The 20,729-nt window shown below is 42.0% G+C and overlaps 1 protein-coding gene across 1 annotated transcript; it reads right to left on the bottom strand.

The window, feature by feature from the left end:
- Positions 1 to 364: 364 nt before the first annotated feature.
- On the bottom strand, positions 365 to 20,405 carry irak1bp1 (interleukin-1 receptor-associated kinase 1 binding protein 1). Its single transcript, XM_078399834.1, has 4 exons — positions 19,918 to 20,405; positions 13,092 to 13,157; positions 9,469 to 9,599; positions 365 to 4,041 (listed from the first exon to the last, which is right to left on the bottom strand). Exons 1-4 carry the CDS (start codon positions 20,242 to 20,244, stop codon positions 3,771 to 3,773), a joined length of 795 nt encoding a protein of 264 aa, XP_078255960.1. The 5' UTR covers positions 20,245 to 20,405; the 3' UTR covers positions 365 to 3,770.
- Between the last annotated feature and the right edge of the window lie 324 nt (positions 20,406 to 20,729).

A 20,729-nucleotide genomic window follows, 5' to 3' on the forward strand; every position in this document is an offset into this window, starting at 1 on the left:
ATTTCTTTAGTCAGAGGGTGATAAATCTATGGAATCCTTTGCCACAGAAGGCTGTGGAGGCTGTCAGTGGATATATTTAAGGCAGAGATAGATAGATTCTTAATTAGTACAGGTGTCAGAGGTTATGGGAAGGCGGTTAGGAGGGATAGATAGATCAGCCATAATCAAATAGTGGAGTAGACTTGATGGGCCGAATGGCCTAATACTGCTCCTATCACTTATGATCTCATGAAAACAAGTCAGGGTGCTGTTGCTTTATGACCGGTATTCCATATCACTTAAAGTGCATTGTGATATAAATACAAACAGGCTAATATAGCTTGAAAAAAATAATTCAGTATTAATGCTTTCACTTGTCTCTCGTCTTTATTTGCACTGGATAATTGCTTCTTTGTCAATTGCTTTGATATCTCCTATTTTGATCCTGTTTCCAAAAGTATTTTCTTTATTAATAAAATTTGCTGTAGGACTTTCTTAAAACCTGTTGGTTTTCAGATATATCACTTTACATTTGTACTGAAATTTTATTTACTTGACTTAAAAAATACAATGTTTACAAAATTCAACTTTCAGAACCAGAGTTAAGTATGTAATATATCACCTGTTTAACACATACAGAGTGTCAATTTCTGTCCTGAAAACTCCCGACTCTTTCGAATCTGCTTACCATAGTAAAGATTGGAAAGTGAACTTTTTAGAAAATGGATTAATGAGCTCTTATTTCCTGAGTGCAAATTGGACAACTTGGCAGATATGACACGATAAAACTTTATTCATCCCCGGAGGGAAATTGGTCTGTCAACAGAAAAAATTGAAATTAAAAGTGACTGTTGTCTGGCTGCCATGCGGAAAAGCGCCTTCACTGGAACAAACGACTTATCCCCTGGGCAGAGGATTCTAAACTAGAGTGCCCCCACCCCTGCTCCCACACCGGGTCATGCTTGTTCTCCCACCGTCCCTCACGGCGGTCCCCCCCACGCCGGATCTCCATTTGCTTCCCCTCCCTCCTCATACCCATCGACCGCTGCCGCCAAGGCTCCCATCACCGCCTCTGCTGAGGAAATTGGACAACTTGACACATTAACCAGGATTAGTTCGAGGCCATTGAGAAATTGTGCTGGGTATTTCCAGGTGCTATTTGTGTTTATTGCATAAAATAACTTAGTATAGTATTTTCTTCAATGTTTGGCTGCTGACACACTCATTGAGTGGGTGCCTCAGTCGTGACCCTGTTGGCAGCAAGGTATTGCTGAAGTCATTAAGGGAAATAACTGCTCATCCAGTGTGGATGGAGAACATCAGAGAAGATGCCAAAATCGTAACCATGTAGCGAGATACCGCTCCCAGATTCTTCGAAAGCACCATATATCCTCTCTGGACATCTTTGATTAAGACTCACAGGTTCCGATTTTTTACCAAGATACCATCACTGAAATATTTGAAATGCTAGTGGAGGACTTTTAGTTAATTTCTCGTGTCCAGTCTGCTGTCTTCACTGAGATCAAGGTCACATTGACATTCAACTTGCGGGCTGGCGGATTTTGCCAGGTGGTTACAGCAGACCTCTGCAAAGTCTCACTTTGTTTATTACTGCTCCAGGGAAGTTATCCAGGCACTATTGTGAGGGACAAGCAGCTGATATCTTGGGCACTGAAATCTGCCAGCTTTGCGGACTGATCCAAAGTACACGCCAGCTGCTGACTACACTCATGTATTCAAAAGCGCTCCTATTAATAACTCAGGATTTTCTTCAATAAGAAACATTATCACGCTTTCAGGTCGTTGTGGAGCGTAAGAATTTCTCAATGGTCTGCGCCACATGAAGGCATGGTGCTTTTGTCCTGAGAGATTGCCCTGCCAGATATTTTCAGCAGTCAGCCCTGTATAGTGCGATGCGTCTTGGATCAAGTGCTAATCTTCACTTCTCTGGCTCCACACAATTCACAGCACCACCACAGAAGCAGAGAATTGCCACGGTGGGAGCGATGCAAGTTTTGGAATTGATGTGGAAAATACCACGGGACTTCTAAAAACAAAATTTCCATGTCTGCAGAGTCCTGAAATGCAAGCCCTGCAGGTGCAGAGACTTAATCATTGTGTGTTGTATCCTGCACAATAAAAGCCTATCGAGTTATGGGCTCAGGGACAAGATGAAAAGGAGATTTATTTTACCCCAAGAGCCTCCCCTCCTCTATGGGTAGAGGAGGGAGGTATCCCCCCCCCCCCAAAAAAACAAAATGTTGCAGGAACTCAGTGGGCCAGGCAGCATTTGTGGAGGGAATGAACAGTGGACATTGAGTTGGGTCCCTTCTCCTGTCTGAAGACCCTCCACAGATGCTGCCTGACCTATTGAGTTCTTCAGTAGTTTGTTTTTTTGCTTAATATTCCAGCATCAACATTTTCTCATGTCTCCATAGAAACCCTTTCGCAGAGAGCTTGGTACTTACTTTACAGCCCAGACAGCAGACATGTCCCTTTCAGTGAAACTAGGAACACTCTCTCACCTCATGTGAGAAAGCTTTTGAGGGGTGGAAGGGGAGGGGAGAAGAGGTGTAACTTAAGTCCTCCACAACCTGCAGAGCTTTTGTTATAGCAACACTCTGCTGCTATGGTAGGACTCCAAATCGTCAAGACCCACAGAAGTAGGGATTAGCATGTCCTTCAGGACACATTCCTTTCTAGCTCTGCTTCTGATTACAACCATCCGTGGATCTTCTTTGTTTGATTTTCACCATTCTCAGCATGTTATTGGAAGTTGCGCTCAAATTAGCTCAATCAATTTTCGGGGCACAAGCCGCCCATCGTGCTTACCGTTGTCCAATGCTTCTTGGCAGAGGATCTACTTTTGGAATAGTGCGATATGTACTCCAAACTACAAAAGGGTGCAATAAATTTAGAGCTGCACTTTTCTTAAACTTTACTCCAGCAGATTCCTAATATAATGTTGAACGCAAAACCAGCAGGCGCGAGGAATAAACCAATTTTTGAGGAAAGATGTAGCCTCCCAGGATGTGGCCGTTCCCAGACAATACTCTGAAAACCCTAGCCTTATTGGTATGAGAACTGCACACCTTACTTTGTAGGGGCTGATAACCCAAACTTGATGGCAAGCCAATGTCTAATATGCACCTGACAATCAGTCCCAAGTGAATTAGGAAAAAAAAATTCAGATGTTGGTTCAAATCGAAAGTAGACACAAAATACTGGAGTATCTCGACCCGAAACGTCACCCATTCCTTCTCTCCCGAGATGCTGCCTGACCCGCTGAGTTACTCCAGCATTTTGTGTCTACCAAGTGAATTAGGGATCAGTCAGATATGCATTGGTGGCAACAATGCTACCACAACCGCAGGGATGCACACAGGGTGAAAAGATTTGCACAGTCACCCTTAAATTTTTTTAATGTCTCCAGTCTATGAATGGCGAGCAATAAAGTTTCAGGGGTCAAGTGGTGCAGAACTGAAATGGCTGAACGAGAATTGATAATACTGACGTGGATAGTACTAATGTTGGAAGTTTGTCTATACAAACTACACAACTAAAAGTTGCCAATTTTTTTGTACCTCAATATCTTTGATTGCCATAATTGCCATCAGTTCCACACTGGGTCATGTGTCATGCAAGAGTCCGATGCAGCTATTTTACTTGCATTAAGGACCATATAATACAAGATTTATACCGCGAGAAAATATCCATACGACAGAAACAGATTTGCCATCTCAAATCTATTATAAGCTTTAAAAAAGTAGCTGCTTTCTTAAAAGCATAATTTAACTATTCTTTTTGCAGATTTCTTTTGATTTGAGCTCAAAAGTCACAAACACCTTGGAATAAACAGTCACGGAGGCATTGCCAATCTGCTGTTGAATAGTCAATGGCCTTGCGTTGTCAGGAGTTACTGGTTCGGAAGCAACACCTTCTGTCTCGTTGGTTTCTTCTTCCCGGATGATCAAAGGTCTGCCCAGCGATTGTCCAAGCAAGCGGCACACGTCAAAAGCTTTACGTCGGGAATTTGCAACAGCTCGAAGACATGCCTGCCGTCTGTATAACAAAAAGCTCCAATGTAACTTTATTCAAAGTATTTTTAAAATAAATTACACTGAAATCAAAGATTTTGGATTTTAACTTGGTGGAATTGAGGCAGAGTGTTTATTAAATCAGAAGGGGACATTAACCTAATTATTTTCTGTCCTAATCTGGCCGATTGCAGATTTTGAATTGCAGAGGCTAAGGAAGCTAGCGAGGTCCTCTTTAAACATGCAGGTCAAGCTCTGATGATATAATCATGCCATTGTAACCAAAGGCCTGAGATCGGGTGCTGTGGTGACCCCCTGTGGCAAAGCAAAACTGCCAGAGCCAGCAGCCAGTTAAAATAAGCCAGGAAAGGTAAGGTGGTCATTGTTTTTAAAACAAACAGGAAACCTAGGTTTAATTCTTCTCCCCTTGTGAGATCCTGGTGCATCCAACTTATTCTAGGGATTGTTCCAACTGGTACAGCCTGTGCAGGATATAAAAATAGGACATGCTAAATTCTATTTGCCTGCTTTGCTCTTCAGTTAACTAAACCCATACTGCAAGAATTAAGGCTTAACAATGAATTTCAATAGAAGTCTCAGAGTCATAGAGCATGGAAACAGGGCCCTCAGCCCAACTCAACCACGCCAACTAAGATGCCCCATCTAAGCTAGTCCAATTTGCCCACATTTGGCCCATATCCTTCTAAACCTATCCATGTACCTGTCCAAGTGTCTTTTAAATGCTGTTGTAGTACCTAAAAGCTGCCTCCCCTGGCAACTTGTTCGATATACCCACCACCCTCAGAGTGAAAAATTTCCCCTCAGATTCATATTAAATTTAGGCCCTCTCACCTGAAACTCCTAAATCCAGTTGGATTAATTCACACATCTGTAATACCAATAGAAGGGATAGTATAGATGTTATAGTCATTTAAAAAAAAAGAAGATAGATTCAGCTTTTGGGTGTTGTTATAATAGATGTTAAGAGAGTAGACATGCATGTATTTTCATTTGAACATTGAAGATAGTTTTATATAACTATAAAACAATTTCCACCATAGAAACATATTGGACCAGTTTTTCTAGTCAGCAGTGTACCCAGGCTGGATCTTCTGCTATTTGCTGTACAAAGTCTGGCTCCATCCACAGTGCCAAAGGTCCTGCACAGCTGCAAGACCCCCTGGGCAGCAATCCCATCACTTGGGAGAGGGACGATGAAAAGAGTACTCCCGGTAAGTCTTATGCATATAAATAATGGACAAAAAAAACTCGCTCTGGCATTTTGAGCTATTAAAACAGTGACTTATTCTGAATGTTTCTGACATTCAGAAGCATTCAAAGACATTCCAAAACTAATAAAGATATTCTATTACCAAAAATTGAAACAAAAGTAATTGAAACATTTAGCTAAACTAAAATAAGATAGAAATTAAAACATGCCCTGATCCCTTGCAGCTGCTCCCCTCCGTTCAAATGGATAGAAATGCTGTCAAATGAAAGGATGGATTCAAGAGGTAATGTCACGGTGCATTTGGGAAATGCTTACCAGCTGCTGCCTGCAGCTTCAAAATTCACACTGATGGCAACACTGAACTTGAAGGTGATCATTTTCCAATGTTCTATAGATTCTAGATCAGTTCCTGTGGATTGGAGGGTAGCTAATGTTATCCCACTTTTCAAGAAAGGAAGGGGAGAGAAAGCAGGGAATTATAGACCAGTTAGCCTGACATCGGTATTGGGGAAGATGTAATAGCATTTGGAAAGCAGGAACAGGATCGGTCCAAGTCAGCATGGATTTACAAAGGGAAAATCATGCTTGACAAATCTTCTGGAATTTTTTGAGGATGCATCAAGTAAAATGGACAAGGGAGAGCCAGTGGATGTAGTGTACATGGACTTTCAGAAAGCCTTTGATAAGGTTCCACATAGGAGATTAGTGGGCAAAATTAGTGCACGTGGTATTGGGGGTAGGGTATTGACATGGATAGAAAATTGTTTGGCAGACAGGAAACAAAGAGTAGGGATTAACAGGTCCCTTTCAGAATGGCAATAGACAATAAATGCAGCAGTAGACCATTCGGCCCTTCGAGCCAGCGGCAGGCAGTGACTAGTGGGGTGCCACAAGGCTCAGTGCTGGGACCGCAGCTATTTATAATATACATTAATGATTTAGATGATGGAATTAAAAGTGACATTAGCAAATTTGCAGATGGCAAAAAGCTGGGTGGCAGTGTGAACTATGAAGAGGATGATATGAGGATGCAGGGTGACTTGGACAGGTTGGGTGAGTGGGCAGATGTAGTATAATGCGGATAAATGTGAGGTTATCCACTTTAAAGGTTTTCCCCTTTGAAGAACGGGAAGGCAGATTATTATCTGAATGGTGTCCGGTTAGGAAAAGGGTAAGTACAACAAGACCTGGGTGTCCTAGTACATACGTCACTGAAAATAAGCATACAGGTACAACAGGCAGTGAAGAAAGCTAATGGCATGTTGGCCATAAAGAGAGGAGTTGAGTATAGGAACAAAGAGGTCCTTCTGCCATTGTACAGGGCCCTAGTGAGACCACACCTGGAGTATTGAGTGCAGTTTTGGTCTCCTAATTTGAGGAAGGACATTTTTGCTTATGAGGGTGTGCAGCGTACGTTCACGAGGTTAATTCCCGGGATGACGGGACTGTCATATGATGAAAGAATGGAGATTTAGGGCTTGTATTCACTGGAATTTAGAAGGATGAGAGGGGATCTTATAGAAACATATAAAGTTATTAAGGGGTTGGACATACTAGATGCAGGAAACATGTTCCTGATGTTGGGGGAGTATAGAACCAGGGACCACAGTTTAAGAAATAAGGGGTAGGCCATTTAGAATTGAGATGAGAAAAACCTTTTCACACAGAGAATTGTGAATTTGTGGAATTCTCTGCCTCAGAAGGCAGTGGAGGCTGATTCACTGGATGCATTCAAAAGAGAGTTAGTTAGAGCTCTTAGGACTCGCGGAATCAAGGGGTATGGGGAAAAGGCAGGGACGGGGTACTAATTGTGGATGATCAGCCATGATCCACTGAATGGCTCAAAGGGCCGAATGGCCTACTCCTGCGCCTATTGTCTATGTTTCTACGTATGACTTCCTAAGGAAAAGCTAGCATTTACGTAGAGCTACACATGTGAGAATGTGAACCATGCTATCACAAACACAGAAGACACTTGACATTTATAGGGTTAAATAAGAAAAGACTCGAGGCTTGAAGATAAAGTAGCCTGTTGGACTTGACTGGAGAGATTAAGACAAACTAAATGGAGGGAGGGGGGGAGTCCACAAAATCAGATTAAAAGGAGTTAGAAGGAAAGTGAAACAAAAAAGGGCATTTTTTCAGATTTGGTAAAAATCACATATTATTCCTCATGCACACTGAAGATTTGAACTTTGTAAAGAATATTAAATTAGGAGCCACTGCAAATGATTTAGTAGTGGCTTTCATGAGATGGATTTGAGAATTGAGGGATGGTGCCCAGTTCTAGACTTGCTGGTGCATGTCAAGCCTCATGAATACAAGGGAAGGCAACATGCAAATTGCACACAACAGTTTGCAAAGGAAAACCACAAGGTTAAGTAGCAATCAACGATTAAGTCAGTGACAAGAGAGTTGGAGAAAGAACCCCAAAATCAAATCAGAGGCAGACAGAAGAAGAAAAGTTACAAATGAAGCCAGTATTGAAACTGAACAGAACAGATCAATAATGTCCAGACTGAAATTGATTAAGCAAGGGGTAAACTCAGCAAATTAATAAACAACCCTCCAAGAAGGAAATGAGGGATGGAATTGCCACATTTGCAAATCATCTCTGTGGAGATGAAACTTCATTAAAAAAGTTCCCTCTACAGATTAAAATTGAGACCAATAAATAAGAGTTCAGTGGAAGGCCACGTATCTAGGTTGAGGAGATTGGACCCAGATTGTTCAACATTATTATCTAGCCAATTACCTCATGAGGGTAATATCCTAAGCAATTTATTGGAGTAATTGTTTCCGTAATCTTAAGTGGTAGTAGTGAGAGTACTTGTGTGATAAGAAACGATCAAAGAAAGTTTGTCTGGAGTGTTATCACAGGAGAAGAGCAATAAAGCTGGCACCGTGGGGCAGCACAGTGGCGCAGCGGTAGAGTTGCTGCCTTACAGCGCCAGAGACCTGGGTTCCATCCCAATGACGGGTTTTCTCCGAGATCTTCGGTTTCCTCCCATACTCCAAAGACGTGCAGGTTTGTAGGTTAATTGGCTTCGGTTTGTATACTTGGTATAAGTGTAAATTGTCCCTAGTGTGTGTAGGCTTGTGTTGGTGTGCGGGGATCGCTGGTCGGTGCGGACCCGGTGGGCTGAAGGGCCTGTTTCTAACTAAAACAAAAGGAAACAGCATGAGGGATATTGATAATATGGTAGAAATGTCAAAAAAGAGGAAGATGGAATTCACTATCAATAAATGGTTTTGAGCAGGAGGCCAACTTCTGCCACAAAACTTTGGATTCTCCAGATCATTTTGAAGCTAACTGAATGAAAAAGACCATATTTCATTTACAATATGTTAAATACTACTTAATTGGACGTCAGATATGAAATATACTCTGAGAGAATGGATTTCAGATTAATGTAAACTCTTAATGAAAACAATCAAGTGGGGAATTAATAACATATTGATTACGTTATCAATTGCACCATTTTTTTTCGAATAAGAGAACTAATTTCTTGAAGTTTCTTAAAATTGTGGATGACTACGTCGCATTGGGAAAGTCTACTTTAAGAAAACAAGTAGATTTTGGATAGAACAGAAATTTTCCAAAAAAACCAAATCAAGGTGCCGGAAGAACTCAGTGGGTCAGATAGCGTCTGTTGATGGAAATCAACAGTCGATGTTTTCGGTTTGGACCCTTCAGTTCAATAGACTAAATTTACTTTAATTTTTTAATATATATTTCCTATCATCAATGTTCTGATGAAAGTACAAGTTACAAACATCCTTCCTCCAACCATAAACAGACTAAATGATGCACAAATTCAGTCTAATTTTCCCACAACCCCCTTCTCCCCTCAGCAACCATCCCCCCCCCCCCCCCCCCCAATGGCCACCACCTCCCCCCTCAGCACAGATGACTCCTGCATCCATAAAATCACTACTAAAGACATCAGAGATACAAAATAACATTAATTCTCTTGGGATTTATGTGGAAAAATTTAAATAAACAATTTTTTTTATCGTCTCGCATTCTGTGTGGATTTGTTCAAGTTTTAACTAATGGTGATGTGTTAATTCCAGGAATTTCAGTTCTTCTAAATATTGAAAATGTGAAAAATCTAAAGAGAAAGAAATAGTTTTGGAATCCAATTAAGCAATCTAAAACATCTTTGTACTCATAACTCATTAACATGTTCTGATTCTGCACAATGTAATCACACTCACCTTATGTTTTCCACAGCTTCGCTTGTGTGGAAGTATTGAGGCGAACCAATAATGACTGAACTGTCTAATTTTTCTACCAACAGGTTGCACAAATCTTCCATCTTGCCAAAATCACTGAATATAACAGAGATCTAGGAAAGGGCAGAGCAGAGACAAATGATTTTTTAAATGCAAACTAATATCAAATTCTCTTGCTCAATTACAGTATATGAATGACAGATTCTTTCTTGAACTTCAACTGATCGAACAATTGATTAATCATTGATGCTATTTTCTGTAACGGAAGTAGTACTTTTTCCACATTTCTCCAATAAGCGAGTTTGGTATCTTGATAAACACAAGGAATCGTGGGATTTGTCAAAGGCCATTCGGGATTAAAAAAAGCAAACACAGCGCTGTATAAACTGTGTATAAACTGTTAACTATTCTACCAAGGAATTAATCTAGAATTCCGACAACTCAATAGCTTCCTTTCTTGTTCTGCTGTTCACACACTACTTACACAGTCCCAGTTCTAGTTCAGTTCATTAATTTGCAATTATGAGATATTCAAAAAGTGAAAGAATTTATTATTATTAGACTTTCAGAAAACCTTTGATAAGGTCCCACATGGGAGATTGGTGAGCAAAATTAGAGCACATGGTATTGGGGGTAGAGCGTTGACATGGATAGCAAATTGGTTGGCAGACAGGAAGCAAAGAGTCCTTTTCAGAATGGCAGGCAGTGGCGAGTTGAGTGCCTCAAGGTTCGGTGTTGGGGCCGGAACTATTTACCATATATATTAATGATTTGGATGAAGGAATTAGAAGTAACACTGGCAAGTTTGCAGATGACACAAAGCTGGGTGGCAGTGTGAACTGTGAAGAGGATGTTAGGAGGTTGCAGGGTGACCTGGACAAGTTGAGTGAGTGGGCAGATGCATGGCAGATGCAGTATAATGCAGATAAATGTGAGGTTATCCACTTTGGCAGCAAAAACAAGGGGGCAGATTATTATCTCAATGGTGTCAGGTTAGGTAAGGGGGAAGTGCAGCGAGACCTGGGTGTCCTTGTACACCAGTCACTGAAAGTAAGCGTGCAGGTTCAGCAGGCAGTGAAGAAAGTTAATGGCATGTTGGCCTTCATAATGAGAGGATTTCAGTATAGGTTCTTCTGCAGTTGTATAGGGCCCTGGTAAGACCACATCTGGAGTATTGTGTACAATTTGGGTCTCCTAATTTGAGGAAGGACATCCTTCTAATTGAGGCAGTGCAGCGTGGGTTCACGAGATTGAGCCCTGGGATGGCGGGACTGTCACATGAGGAAAGATTGAAAAGACTAGGCTTGTATTCACTGGAGTTTAAAAGGATGAGAGGGGATCTTATAGAGACATAAAATTATAAAAGGACTGGACAAGCTAGATACAGGAAAAATGTTCCCAATGTTGGGGGAGTCCAGAACCAGGGGCCATAGTCTTAGAACAAAGGGGAGGCCATTTAAAACTGAGGTGAGAAGGAACTTTTTCGCCCAGAGAGTTGTGAATTTGTGGAATTCTCTGCCACAGAGGGCAGTGGAGGCCAAATCACTGGATGCATTTAAGAGTTAGATAGAGCTCTGGGGGCTAGTGGAATCAAGGGATATGGGGAGAAGTTGGGCACAGGTTACTGATTCTGATTTTGGATGATCAGCCATGATCACAATGAATGGCGATGCTGGCTCGAAGGGCTGAACGGCCTCATCCTGCACCTATTTTCTATGTTTCTATTTTTATTTAATTCTTAATGTGTTTGCTACTTGAATAAGAAAATGTTACTTGTGTTTGAAACATTTTCTTATCTTTATTCATAATTTATGCAAAAAACTATATTTCAGCTGAGGCAGGCAGCAACTGTGTCAGTGTGATATGGGCTGATGCTTTACCTACAGGTGGTGTTAATGTACCGTTAAGGCAAAGATTAATCTCCGAGGAAAACTGAGTGCAGGGTTGGCCCTGTGAAGGAGCCGTCAATCCGATATAAGACATTTAACTGCGAAATGCCTGCCCTTTGGTATTGGATAGATTGAGTGGAGTGTCCGTGCTGTTCCAAGTTTGTGGTGGTTGTGGTGAGTTTCCCCCAGCTGCCTCGCCCAGTGCACGTTGACCAGCACAGTTCGCCAGCCCTTGTTGGCAGAGGCTCTTTGTGCAGGTGTTACCCGAAGCCCAAAGGTTTTGTGGAGGTTCTGCATTAGGATCGGGTACGCAGCGAGCTAGCGAGAGGGCTGTCAGATCAGATCAGCCCAGGTTGCCGAGTGGCCGAAGGGTGGATTTTAATGGGTCGTTATTAAACTGTTGCGTCTGTGCGGCATCGCCAGCTCTCTCTCTCCCAGATCCCCCACCCCAACTGTCGACAAAGTCTGACTGGGAAAATGCTCCCACTCATATTACGGGTTGGCTCCACGTTTGCCCACTCGCTGGGGCAGGTGGCACCTCCTTCGAAGAGAGTGAGAACAGGTCCCGTCAGCTGGGGAGCTGCGACCCACTCCTGAGTGAAGCCTCTAGTTTGGCTGCAGTTCAAATGGCTGCAAATTCTCATCATTATCACCGCCCGATCACCTAGACCCGGCTCCCGTCTGTGTGCCCTGACAGACTGGAACCAACCCCAGAGGTTAAAGCTACAGCATCTTTATTTAAGCCAACCCACCTCGAAAGTTTAACCAGCCTGTTCGAAACCAATCTGAACGTAGTACATTCTCCTCATTTCCTTTAATCCAGGAAGGTTGTTTAGATAGGAATGTAAGGACTGTCTCAAATGGGTTGACCATACAACTTGTAATTCGTGTAAATCAATTTTGAATTTGAATGGCTGTGACTTGGGCTAATGCCAGGGATTTGATCATTGACAGCTTAGTTCCAGGCATTCTTGCATTTAAGGCTGGTGCTGTAATGAGTCAATAATTTAAATAGGTACAATTGTGGATTTGTGCAGCCTGCAGTATGCTGTGGCCTATTGCTGACATTTGACGGAAGGAAAAAAATTCTTCTCATGTCTATCCTGAGTGGCTGATGTTTGCTTGTGATCCTAGTTCTAGACACAATAACTAGTGGAAGCGTCAACCCCCCCCCCCCCCCCCATCTACTCAGTCATGACCTGCAAGATTGTGTGTTCTAAAGATATCACCCAAACCAGAGTGTAGAAGCTGAGAGTGCAAATGTCTCCTTTATATGACAAATTCACCATCCCAGACTCCCACCTCGAGAACCGTTGTTACACCTTCTCTATCACAAGTACAATTTCCTCAAACAGGCAGACCAAACGTGGAGATGATGATGTGGATTCACAAGGGCTCTACATAATTGTAGTGAGATGTCTTCTGCTCTAAATCTTCAACAATTTCCATTTAGAGTCATAGAGCTCCTGACATCGGGAAAGTGGTACAGGAGGCTGAATACCATGACCATCAAGTTGAAGAATAGTTCTTCCCAACAACCATCAGGCTCTTGAACACTGCACAAGACTATTGCTTGGACTGTTCATTATGTCAGTAACTGAAATGAATTGCAGTTAAATGACGGTAACAAGGGTTTGCCCAAATCAATTACCTTGCCAAGAGCAGTGATACCCTGCATCTTTTTACAAATTTATGAAAGTTAAAAATGAATGATACCTCTGCTTCCATCTGATAGCCATTTTCAATTCGGCGAAAATCCTTTGTCACTGTAATATTCTCCTCCTACAATAAAAGAAAATAATTTGAAAACAAAATAGAAGTAGTGTAGGTGGGAATGTAGAACTGTACTCACAATAAAATCTTTGCCCAACTGAATGGATGCTTTACCTCATGAGCAGCTAACTGTTGAGCCTCCACCTCCCAAGTTATTTCTCACTGGTCAACAGAAGACATTTATTTCAATTGAACACTAATAGGATTCAGTGGGTCAAACAAATCCCACAATTGTTCCCGACAGTGGAAGTGAGCTGTTACATAATTTGTACGCAAGATATTGGATTTTCCTAGTCTGCATTTTTGGAATCACATGAAATATGCGTATCCCAAATCCTAACCAACACGGACATCCCTATAGATTTTTCTTGGGCTGGTGCAAGGACAAACTCAGGAATGGTCCTGTCAAGAGAAATGGATTGTGTGAAAGACCTGTCAGCATAAAAAATGGTTTCAGATTTATTGTGAGAAAAACAGGAGTTCCCCACTTTTGTTGAAAGGGTAAGGAAAATGTGTTCTAAGGATACATTTGACAGTTGGTGGTAGGTGGGAAAGCCAGTAATAATATTTTCTATCTAGGATGATCCTGTTGTAGATTTCAGAAGGGTGCAGTGAACCAGCTTATGTTTGAAATGCGATTGGCCAAATCCAGTGACGGATGGCAAAATTGGTTGCATCCAAATGTACTCAAGTCTACACAGCTTCGACAGTGAGTGAGAGTTCAGAAATCATACAGGTTAGAACGAAGCAGTGATAAGAGTATTGTGCCATAGGATGCTCAAATTGTGCATTATCTTGCATATTGATACTAAATACTCTAAAGATGATACTGGCAATTAGGGCAACAATCGATTCCTGCAGTCAATTCCTTTCCTCTCAGAGATTCATTTTACTACACTTCAATCGGTACTGCCAGCGAGAACTCAGCTGGAGTTGAATCAAAGCCCACATTGGTCAACGTAGGTACATATACTATGAGGATCGCATTCAGTTTCAAAACAAAATCCTAGAATTCTAGAAGTATGATCTTCTCTTAAGAGCATAAAAACATTCAACAAAATATTAATTTATATGGCCTTTGCTCACTAATCGATTATCTGCAAGTCAATGAGATTAAATGTTATGTAATGAAACTAGCCCAAAATATTTAACAATGTCCTATTAGATTTTGTAGTGCAATAGTTCTGCTCCAAGACAATAGTTGTTTTCTTAAGAAAACTCGTGTTCCAGAAAATTGCGTTAGAAAATTATTTGTGTCAATGGGGAAAAGGTGATTAGGGAATAGAGAATTTCTGACTCAAAAACAAAATATTGCACTCCCCACAGGTTTACAAAAATAAAACATCTTTTCAATAGCTATGGTTATTTTTGTTAAAGTAAAACAGAGTCTGCATGTAACATTGTTTAATGGAGTATCATTCCATAAGTGTCAATAGAAGTGATTGCTTTTCAATGAATAACTGCGATAAAATTGATAAACCATGTTCTCAGGTGCTGATGTTGATTTTAAGGAGGCTATAGAGAAACATTTCCCCCCTCGATTTTTTTTTTGCTTGACAGCTTTTTCTTCTTCTGCTTGTCAATTTCAAAAGTAATTTTTTAATTATTTCCTTATCAAAATTGAGTTATAACCAATTTATTTCTACAATATACAAATAATGCTTCCCAATTCATCAATGGTGTTATATCCAATATGCGTAAAGGAAACATGCGTCATGGGAAAATTACCTGTAAAGACAATTTATCTTTCATATTGTCATCAAGATGTTACATTTTGCATTATTCACAGATAATGGTTCATTCAGCAAAATTCTGTTTGTCGGATTGCTTCTGACAAGTCACACATATCAAAATTCCAAATGAAACAACCCAAATAAATTTTGCACACTTGTCATTTATTTGATAACCTTTTCACATAGATGAATAACTCATGTGAAACCTTGATGTCTTTTGTGGCAGGAAATAGGATTTAATCTCCACTTTTTACTACTGTTCACGTGTACTTGAAGACAAAGTTCCTCTGAATCTCCCTTACTTTCCCAAATGAAAATGCAGTTTAATGTGTTTTTTCTTTAAAACAAATTATCCATTACCTCTCACAATGCACTCATCTTGGCTCAGGCACTGTTCATTGTATTTTTCTTATTCTCACCAATTCCACATGTTAATTGTTACTGATAGTTTTGCTATTACAGTTGTGGACTAATCATATCAAAAATTTCAGACCGTTGTGGTACCATTAAGTTCCAGTTGATGGCACTGATGAGGTGTTAGAAATTACAGCATGCCACCAATGGACTGGCCTTCCAAATTTGTATTTGCCACTCAACTATGCAGATAGTCCACATTATGATAACCAAGGAAATATATATTTAGAATCTGCTCTAAACATTTACTCATTATAGGCAATCACTATTGTAAGCAATTTAAATGGAAATCTTATCCTGTGAAACACATTAGAGAATATACTACTCTAAAGGGACTAATTAACAGTGACAAATTTGGTTCAGTTGACTGCATTCTCGTCATTGTGAATATGCCTACCAGCGATTTAAACATAAAAAAATTGAACTGACACTCCCAACGGCAAGAGAATGCTTCATATCCAGGAATGCAGGTATTAAGGATGATTTTCATCCCAGTGATCCGCTTTTCTCCCCTCTTCCCTCAGGCAAAAAATACATGAGCTTGAAAGCATGAGCCACCAAGTTCAGGAACAGCTTCTCTACTGTTGTTATCAGACCACTTCCCATTATCTAGGATGTAGACCCAACCTTCCAACATACCTCATTGCACACCCTGCACTTTTTAAAATCTGCACTTTCTTTGTAACTGTAATGCTATAATGCTGTAACATCATATTCTGCACGCTAGTATGTTTCCCTTTGCACCACATATTAGCACTTGCATATGACTTGATTGTACTCATGTACACTATGATTTGGCTGGACAGCACACAAACAAATCTTTCCACTGTACATTGGTAAATGTGACAGTAATAAACCAATGCCAATGATGCTCTTTTAAATTAAGAGATTTTAAAGCAGAGAAGTGTGTCATCTTGTGTAGGAAAGAACTGTAGGTGCTGGTTTACACAGAAGATAGACACAAAATAGGTGGGGAGAATGGGGTTAAGAGTGAAAGATAGATCAGCCATGATTGAATGGCGGAGTAGACTTGATGGGTCGAATTCTACACCTATCACTTATGATCTTATGAAAATGCTGGAGTAACTCAGCAGGACTATCCAGAGGTGTGTCATCTTTTTGGGTAGATATTTGATAGATTCTACATAAGCAAGGGATTTCCCAGCTACTGGTTTAGACAGGAATGTGGAGTTTCAAGATTAGCATTAGATCGGTCATGATTTTATTGAGCAGCCGAGTAGGTTCGAGGAGCTGAGTGGCATACTTGGCAAAAGATCATATGATGTCAGGTTGAAGATGACCAGTGGAGCTCATGATGATGGTATCCAAGCCAATATCCATTACACAATCAGTATCTCAGAACTAGAATATTTGGAATCAGGAGCTGACTGATTGCATACAATGTGCTATATTTACTAAGATAGACACAAAAAGCTGGAGTTACTCAGCAGGACAGGCAGCATCTCTGGAGAGAAGGAATAGGTGACGTTTCGGGTCGAGACCCTTCTTCAGACGAGTCCTACATTTTTCCTATATTAAATCCTTCAAAAACAAAAAAAGGTCACGAAGCACATTGGGATGTCTGGTGGCTGAGAATGGGTCTATATCAAGTAACTTTTGAACATAAATATGTTGTATTAAAAGGCAACAAAATACATTCCAGATGTTTGATGCCATCATTTACTGCAAATACAATTAATACAAAGTAAATCTCTCAAATATCTTCCCAGTGTTGCAATAATACCCACAACAGCTAAACATCTGGGAGATATCAGTGGCAACAATGATTACCAAAAAGAGGAAAGATATCTTTGAAGCAGGTTTACTATACTGTTAACCATCAGTTCATTATTAGGTCACTTTAAGCAGGTGGCTATTAACAATACGTTGCTAATGATGCCAGAAATCATCACTGATATATTATACATCTCTACAAGTGTGACTAATGATGTGACACAGTCAGAGCTAATTCAAGCCAACAACTCCAGAATGCAAATCCGTGGGTTTCTGAAACACAATTATTTACAACAGGACAGAACCATTAGCAATTAAACACTTGGATTTAAATAACATCTTTCCCAAATTCAGAATTTCCCACACAACTACAGAGTCAATTATTTGACCTTGTAGTAGTAGTAGGTACATGGGGCAATTCATGTACGTGTCCTGTAATCTCCTAATGACTTTGGTAGATGGATAAATATAAAGGCCACCAATGAACATCCTCTTACGGCTTTTTAGAAATAGTGTCCAGTTTTCCTACTTCTTGCTTCATATCTGACACTTCCACTAGCCTCCTTCCTCCTCCGCAACTATCTGCTCACCTTCAAAACCCTGCAAAAAAGGTACTGCTGAAACTTAGTAAGTCAGGCAGCATCTTGAGAGGCAAATGGACAGATGATGTTTTGGATCTGGTTTAGTTTAGATATATTGCCTGGAAACAGTCCCTAAGGCCCACCACATCTACACCGACCACCCGTTCACTAGTTCTATGTTATCGGGCTTTTTCATCTACTTCCTCCATATTTGGGGTAATTTACAGAAGTCAATTAACTTACAAACCGACACATCTTTGAGACGCGAGAGATAACCGGAGCATCCGGAGGAAACCCATGCAATCATAGGGAGAATATGCAAGCTCCACACAGTTGGCACCCAAGGTCTAGATCGAATCCAGGCCTCTGGCGCTGTTTGGCAGCAGCAGCTCCATCAGCTGCATCATTATGCCACCACTAGCCTTTTCTTCAAACGTCACTGTTCATTTCCCTCCACAGATGCTGCCTGACCCACTGAGTTCCTCTGGTACTTTCTGTTTTTGCTCAAGATTCCAGTACTAGGTTCCTCTTTTACCTTGGGGTTTAAAAAAAATGGTTTGAAGGTGGGCAAAGAGATAGATAGAAGAGAGGGAGGCAGTGGAAGAGTAGGAGATGAAACAAAAAGTGGGGGAAAATGGCGTCTACAGATTCCTGTGCCAACCCCGTGAGTAAATTGGATATACTCTGGGATTAGGGGATTTGCAGTCAAGATGGATGTGCAAAATGTTGCACCCAACAGCTGTACCCAAGTACAATGCATTTAACATAGCAATCATTATTTTGTAGCAAGATGCATCTCTCAGTTCTGGGGAAGGGTTGCAGACCTGCAAAATTGCCTCTCTTTCATAGGAAAAGGAGTATGAAGTAGAGTCCCAACCCCCAGAAACATCTGTCCACTCCCTCCTCAGATGCTGTCTGATCTGCTAAGTTTCTTCAGCATGTTATGTTTTGCTCAAGATGCCAGCATCTACAGTTTCCTGTCTCCATTTTACTGCTCCACTGCCAAATGTCTTCAAAGTATGCCCCCCTGCAGAAGTTGTCCTCCTTTCTCTGAGATCTGCGAGACCCTCCCTCATTGCTGACCAGAAGATCATTAGAGGTAGGGAACAGAAATAGGCCATTCGGCCCATCAAGTCTACTCCGCCAATCAATCATGGCTGATCTACCTCTCCCTCCTAACCCCATCCTCCTGCCTTCTCCCCACGATACCCATACTAATCAAGAAGATCACCCCGCACACCAGCACTATCCTACGCACTCAAGGGGACAATCTACAGAAGTTAATTAACCTACAATTAACCGGTACGTCTGGGTTGAAACCGGAGCACCGCAGCCCAGTGGTATGAACATCGACTTCTCCAACTTTAGATAGTTCTTCTGTCCCTCTCTTCCCCTTCCCAGATCTCCCACTGTATCTTCCTGTCTCCACCTATATCTTTCCTTTGTCCCGCCCCCCTGACATCAGTCTGAAGAAGGGTCTCGACCCGAAACGTCACCCATTCCTTCTCTCCTGAGATGTTGCCTGACCTGCTGAGTTACTCCAGCATTTTGTGAATAAATACCTTCGATTTTTTGTACCAGCATCTGCAATTATTTTCTTATACTACCGGAGAAACCCCACACGGGTTGTATAAATTTCACTGATTAGAAAACCCCACACTGCGTTGTATAAATACTGATTAGCTAATTCATTTATTGCATCATATGGGAGGCGCATTCCCAATCTCGTTGTACCCCTGTACAATGACAATAAAGATATATTGTATTGTATTGTACAAACTCCGTACAGACAAGCACCCATAGTCAGGATTGAACGCGGGTCTCTCTCGTTGTACAATGACAATAAAGATATATTGTATTGTAAGATAATATAAGAAAATAACTGCAGATGCTGGTACAAATCGAAGGTGTTTATTTCACAAAATGCTGGAGTAACTCAGCAGGTCAGGCAGCATCTCTGAAGAAGGGTCTCGACCAGAAACGTCACCCATTCCTTCTCTCCTGAGATGCTGCCTGACCTGCTGAGTTACTCCAGCATTTTGTGAAATAAATACCTTACATTGTATTGTATTGTACAAACTCCGTACAGACAAGCACCCATAGGCAGGATTGAACGCGGGTCTCACTCTCGTTGTACCCCTGTACAATGACAATAAAGATGCATTGTATTATATTGTACAAACTCCGTACAGACAAGCACCCATAGTCAGGATTGGACCCGGGTGTCACTCTGGCGCTGTAAAGGCAGCAACTCTACCGCTGCATCACCTCATCCCCTCCGCCTTTCACCACCTCCCCTCCCCTCACCTGGACGCCGTGGCCCCTCACACTCTGCACGATGTAGTCGAGCCGCCGGATCACGCTGCTCTTGGCCTGCACCGCCGCCTCCTTCCTGCTGTCGACCAGCACGCAGACCCGGGCGCGGTCGGGCAGCGCCGTCACCTCGGCCGTGGCGCTGACCTGCACCTCCCGCTCGCTTGCACCCCCTACAATCGTCGCCGCCGTCCCCGCCGGAGACTTGGGGCCGCGTCGCTCGGCCCAGCACCCTCTGGCCTTCTCATGGGCCGCATCGGCGGGCGGCAGCAGCAGCTGCAATGGCAGCGACGCCAAGACCTGGGTCGGAGAGATCTCCATGGTGACCGGCCGCCCGTTATGTCCAAGATGGCCGCCGCCGCCGCACTGCCATGGCCACCATCACGCTGCCATGGCAACCGCCGCCCCGGGGAGAGGAGGGGCGGCACTGCGCAGGCGCCGGGGCGATTGTGGCGCAACCCCGCGATGCGACCGCGGTGAGTGAAGGAGAAAGCAAAGATACTAGAGGAGCAAGATAGACCACTCGACCCTAAAAACCGCAGCGTGTCGCGGCGCCATTTTAGTGGGCAGGAACTTGCAGAAACATTTAAAAAGAAGAATAACAAAAATCTGTAAGTTGATAGATGAGAAATATTCTGCATTTTAATGGTATCATCACACATACTGTTCCCCCAAAACACTGATTGCACTGCGAGAGGCATAGTGAACGGCGTGTTTTGCTTACTAAAATGGCGAACGTTACGCTCCTTTGCCTACTGTCTGTACTTCAGTGTAGGCGATTTCAACGGAGTGGTTCATCATGTTCC

The sequence above is a fragment of the Rhinoraja longicauda genome, chromosome 5 (genome assembly GCF_053455715.1).
Source record: "Rhinoraja longicauda isolate Sanriku21f chromosome 5, sRhiLon1.1, whole genome shotgun sequence".
In the NCBI taxonomy this organism is placed as follows: Eukaryota; Metazoa; Chordata; class Chondrichthyes; order Rajiformes; family Arhynchobatidae; genus Rhinoraja; species Rhinoraja longicauda.

Excerpts from the sequence above, each read along its gene's own strand:
- irak1bp1 (XM_078399834.1), bottom strand. The coding sequence starts at position 20,244 with ATGGAGATCTCTCCGACCCAGGTCTTGGCGTCGCTGCCATTGCAGCTG. Across the intron at positions 9,600-13,091 it reads GCTATCAGATGGAAGCAGAG|ATCTCTGTTATATTCAGTGA; the intron begins GTATCATTCATT and ends GCCCTTTCCTAG. Across the intron at positions 4,042-9,468 it reads GAAGCTGTGGAAAACATAAG|ACGGCAGGCATGTCTTCGAG; the intron begins GTGAGTGTGATT and ends TTTGTTATACAG.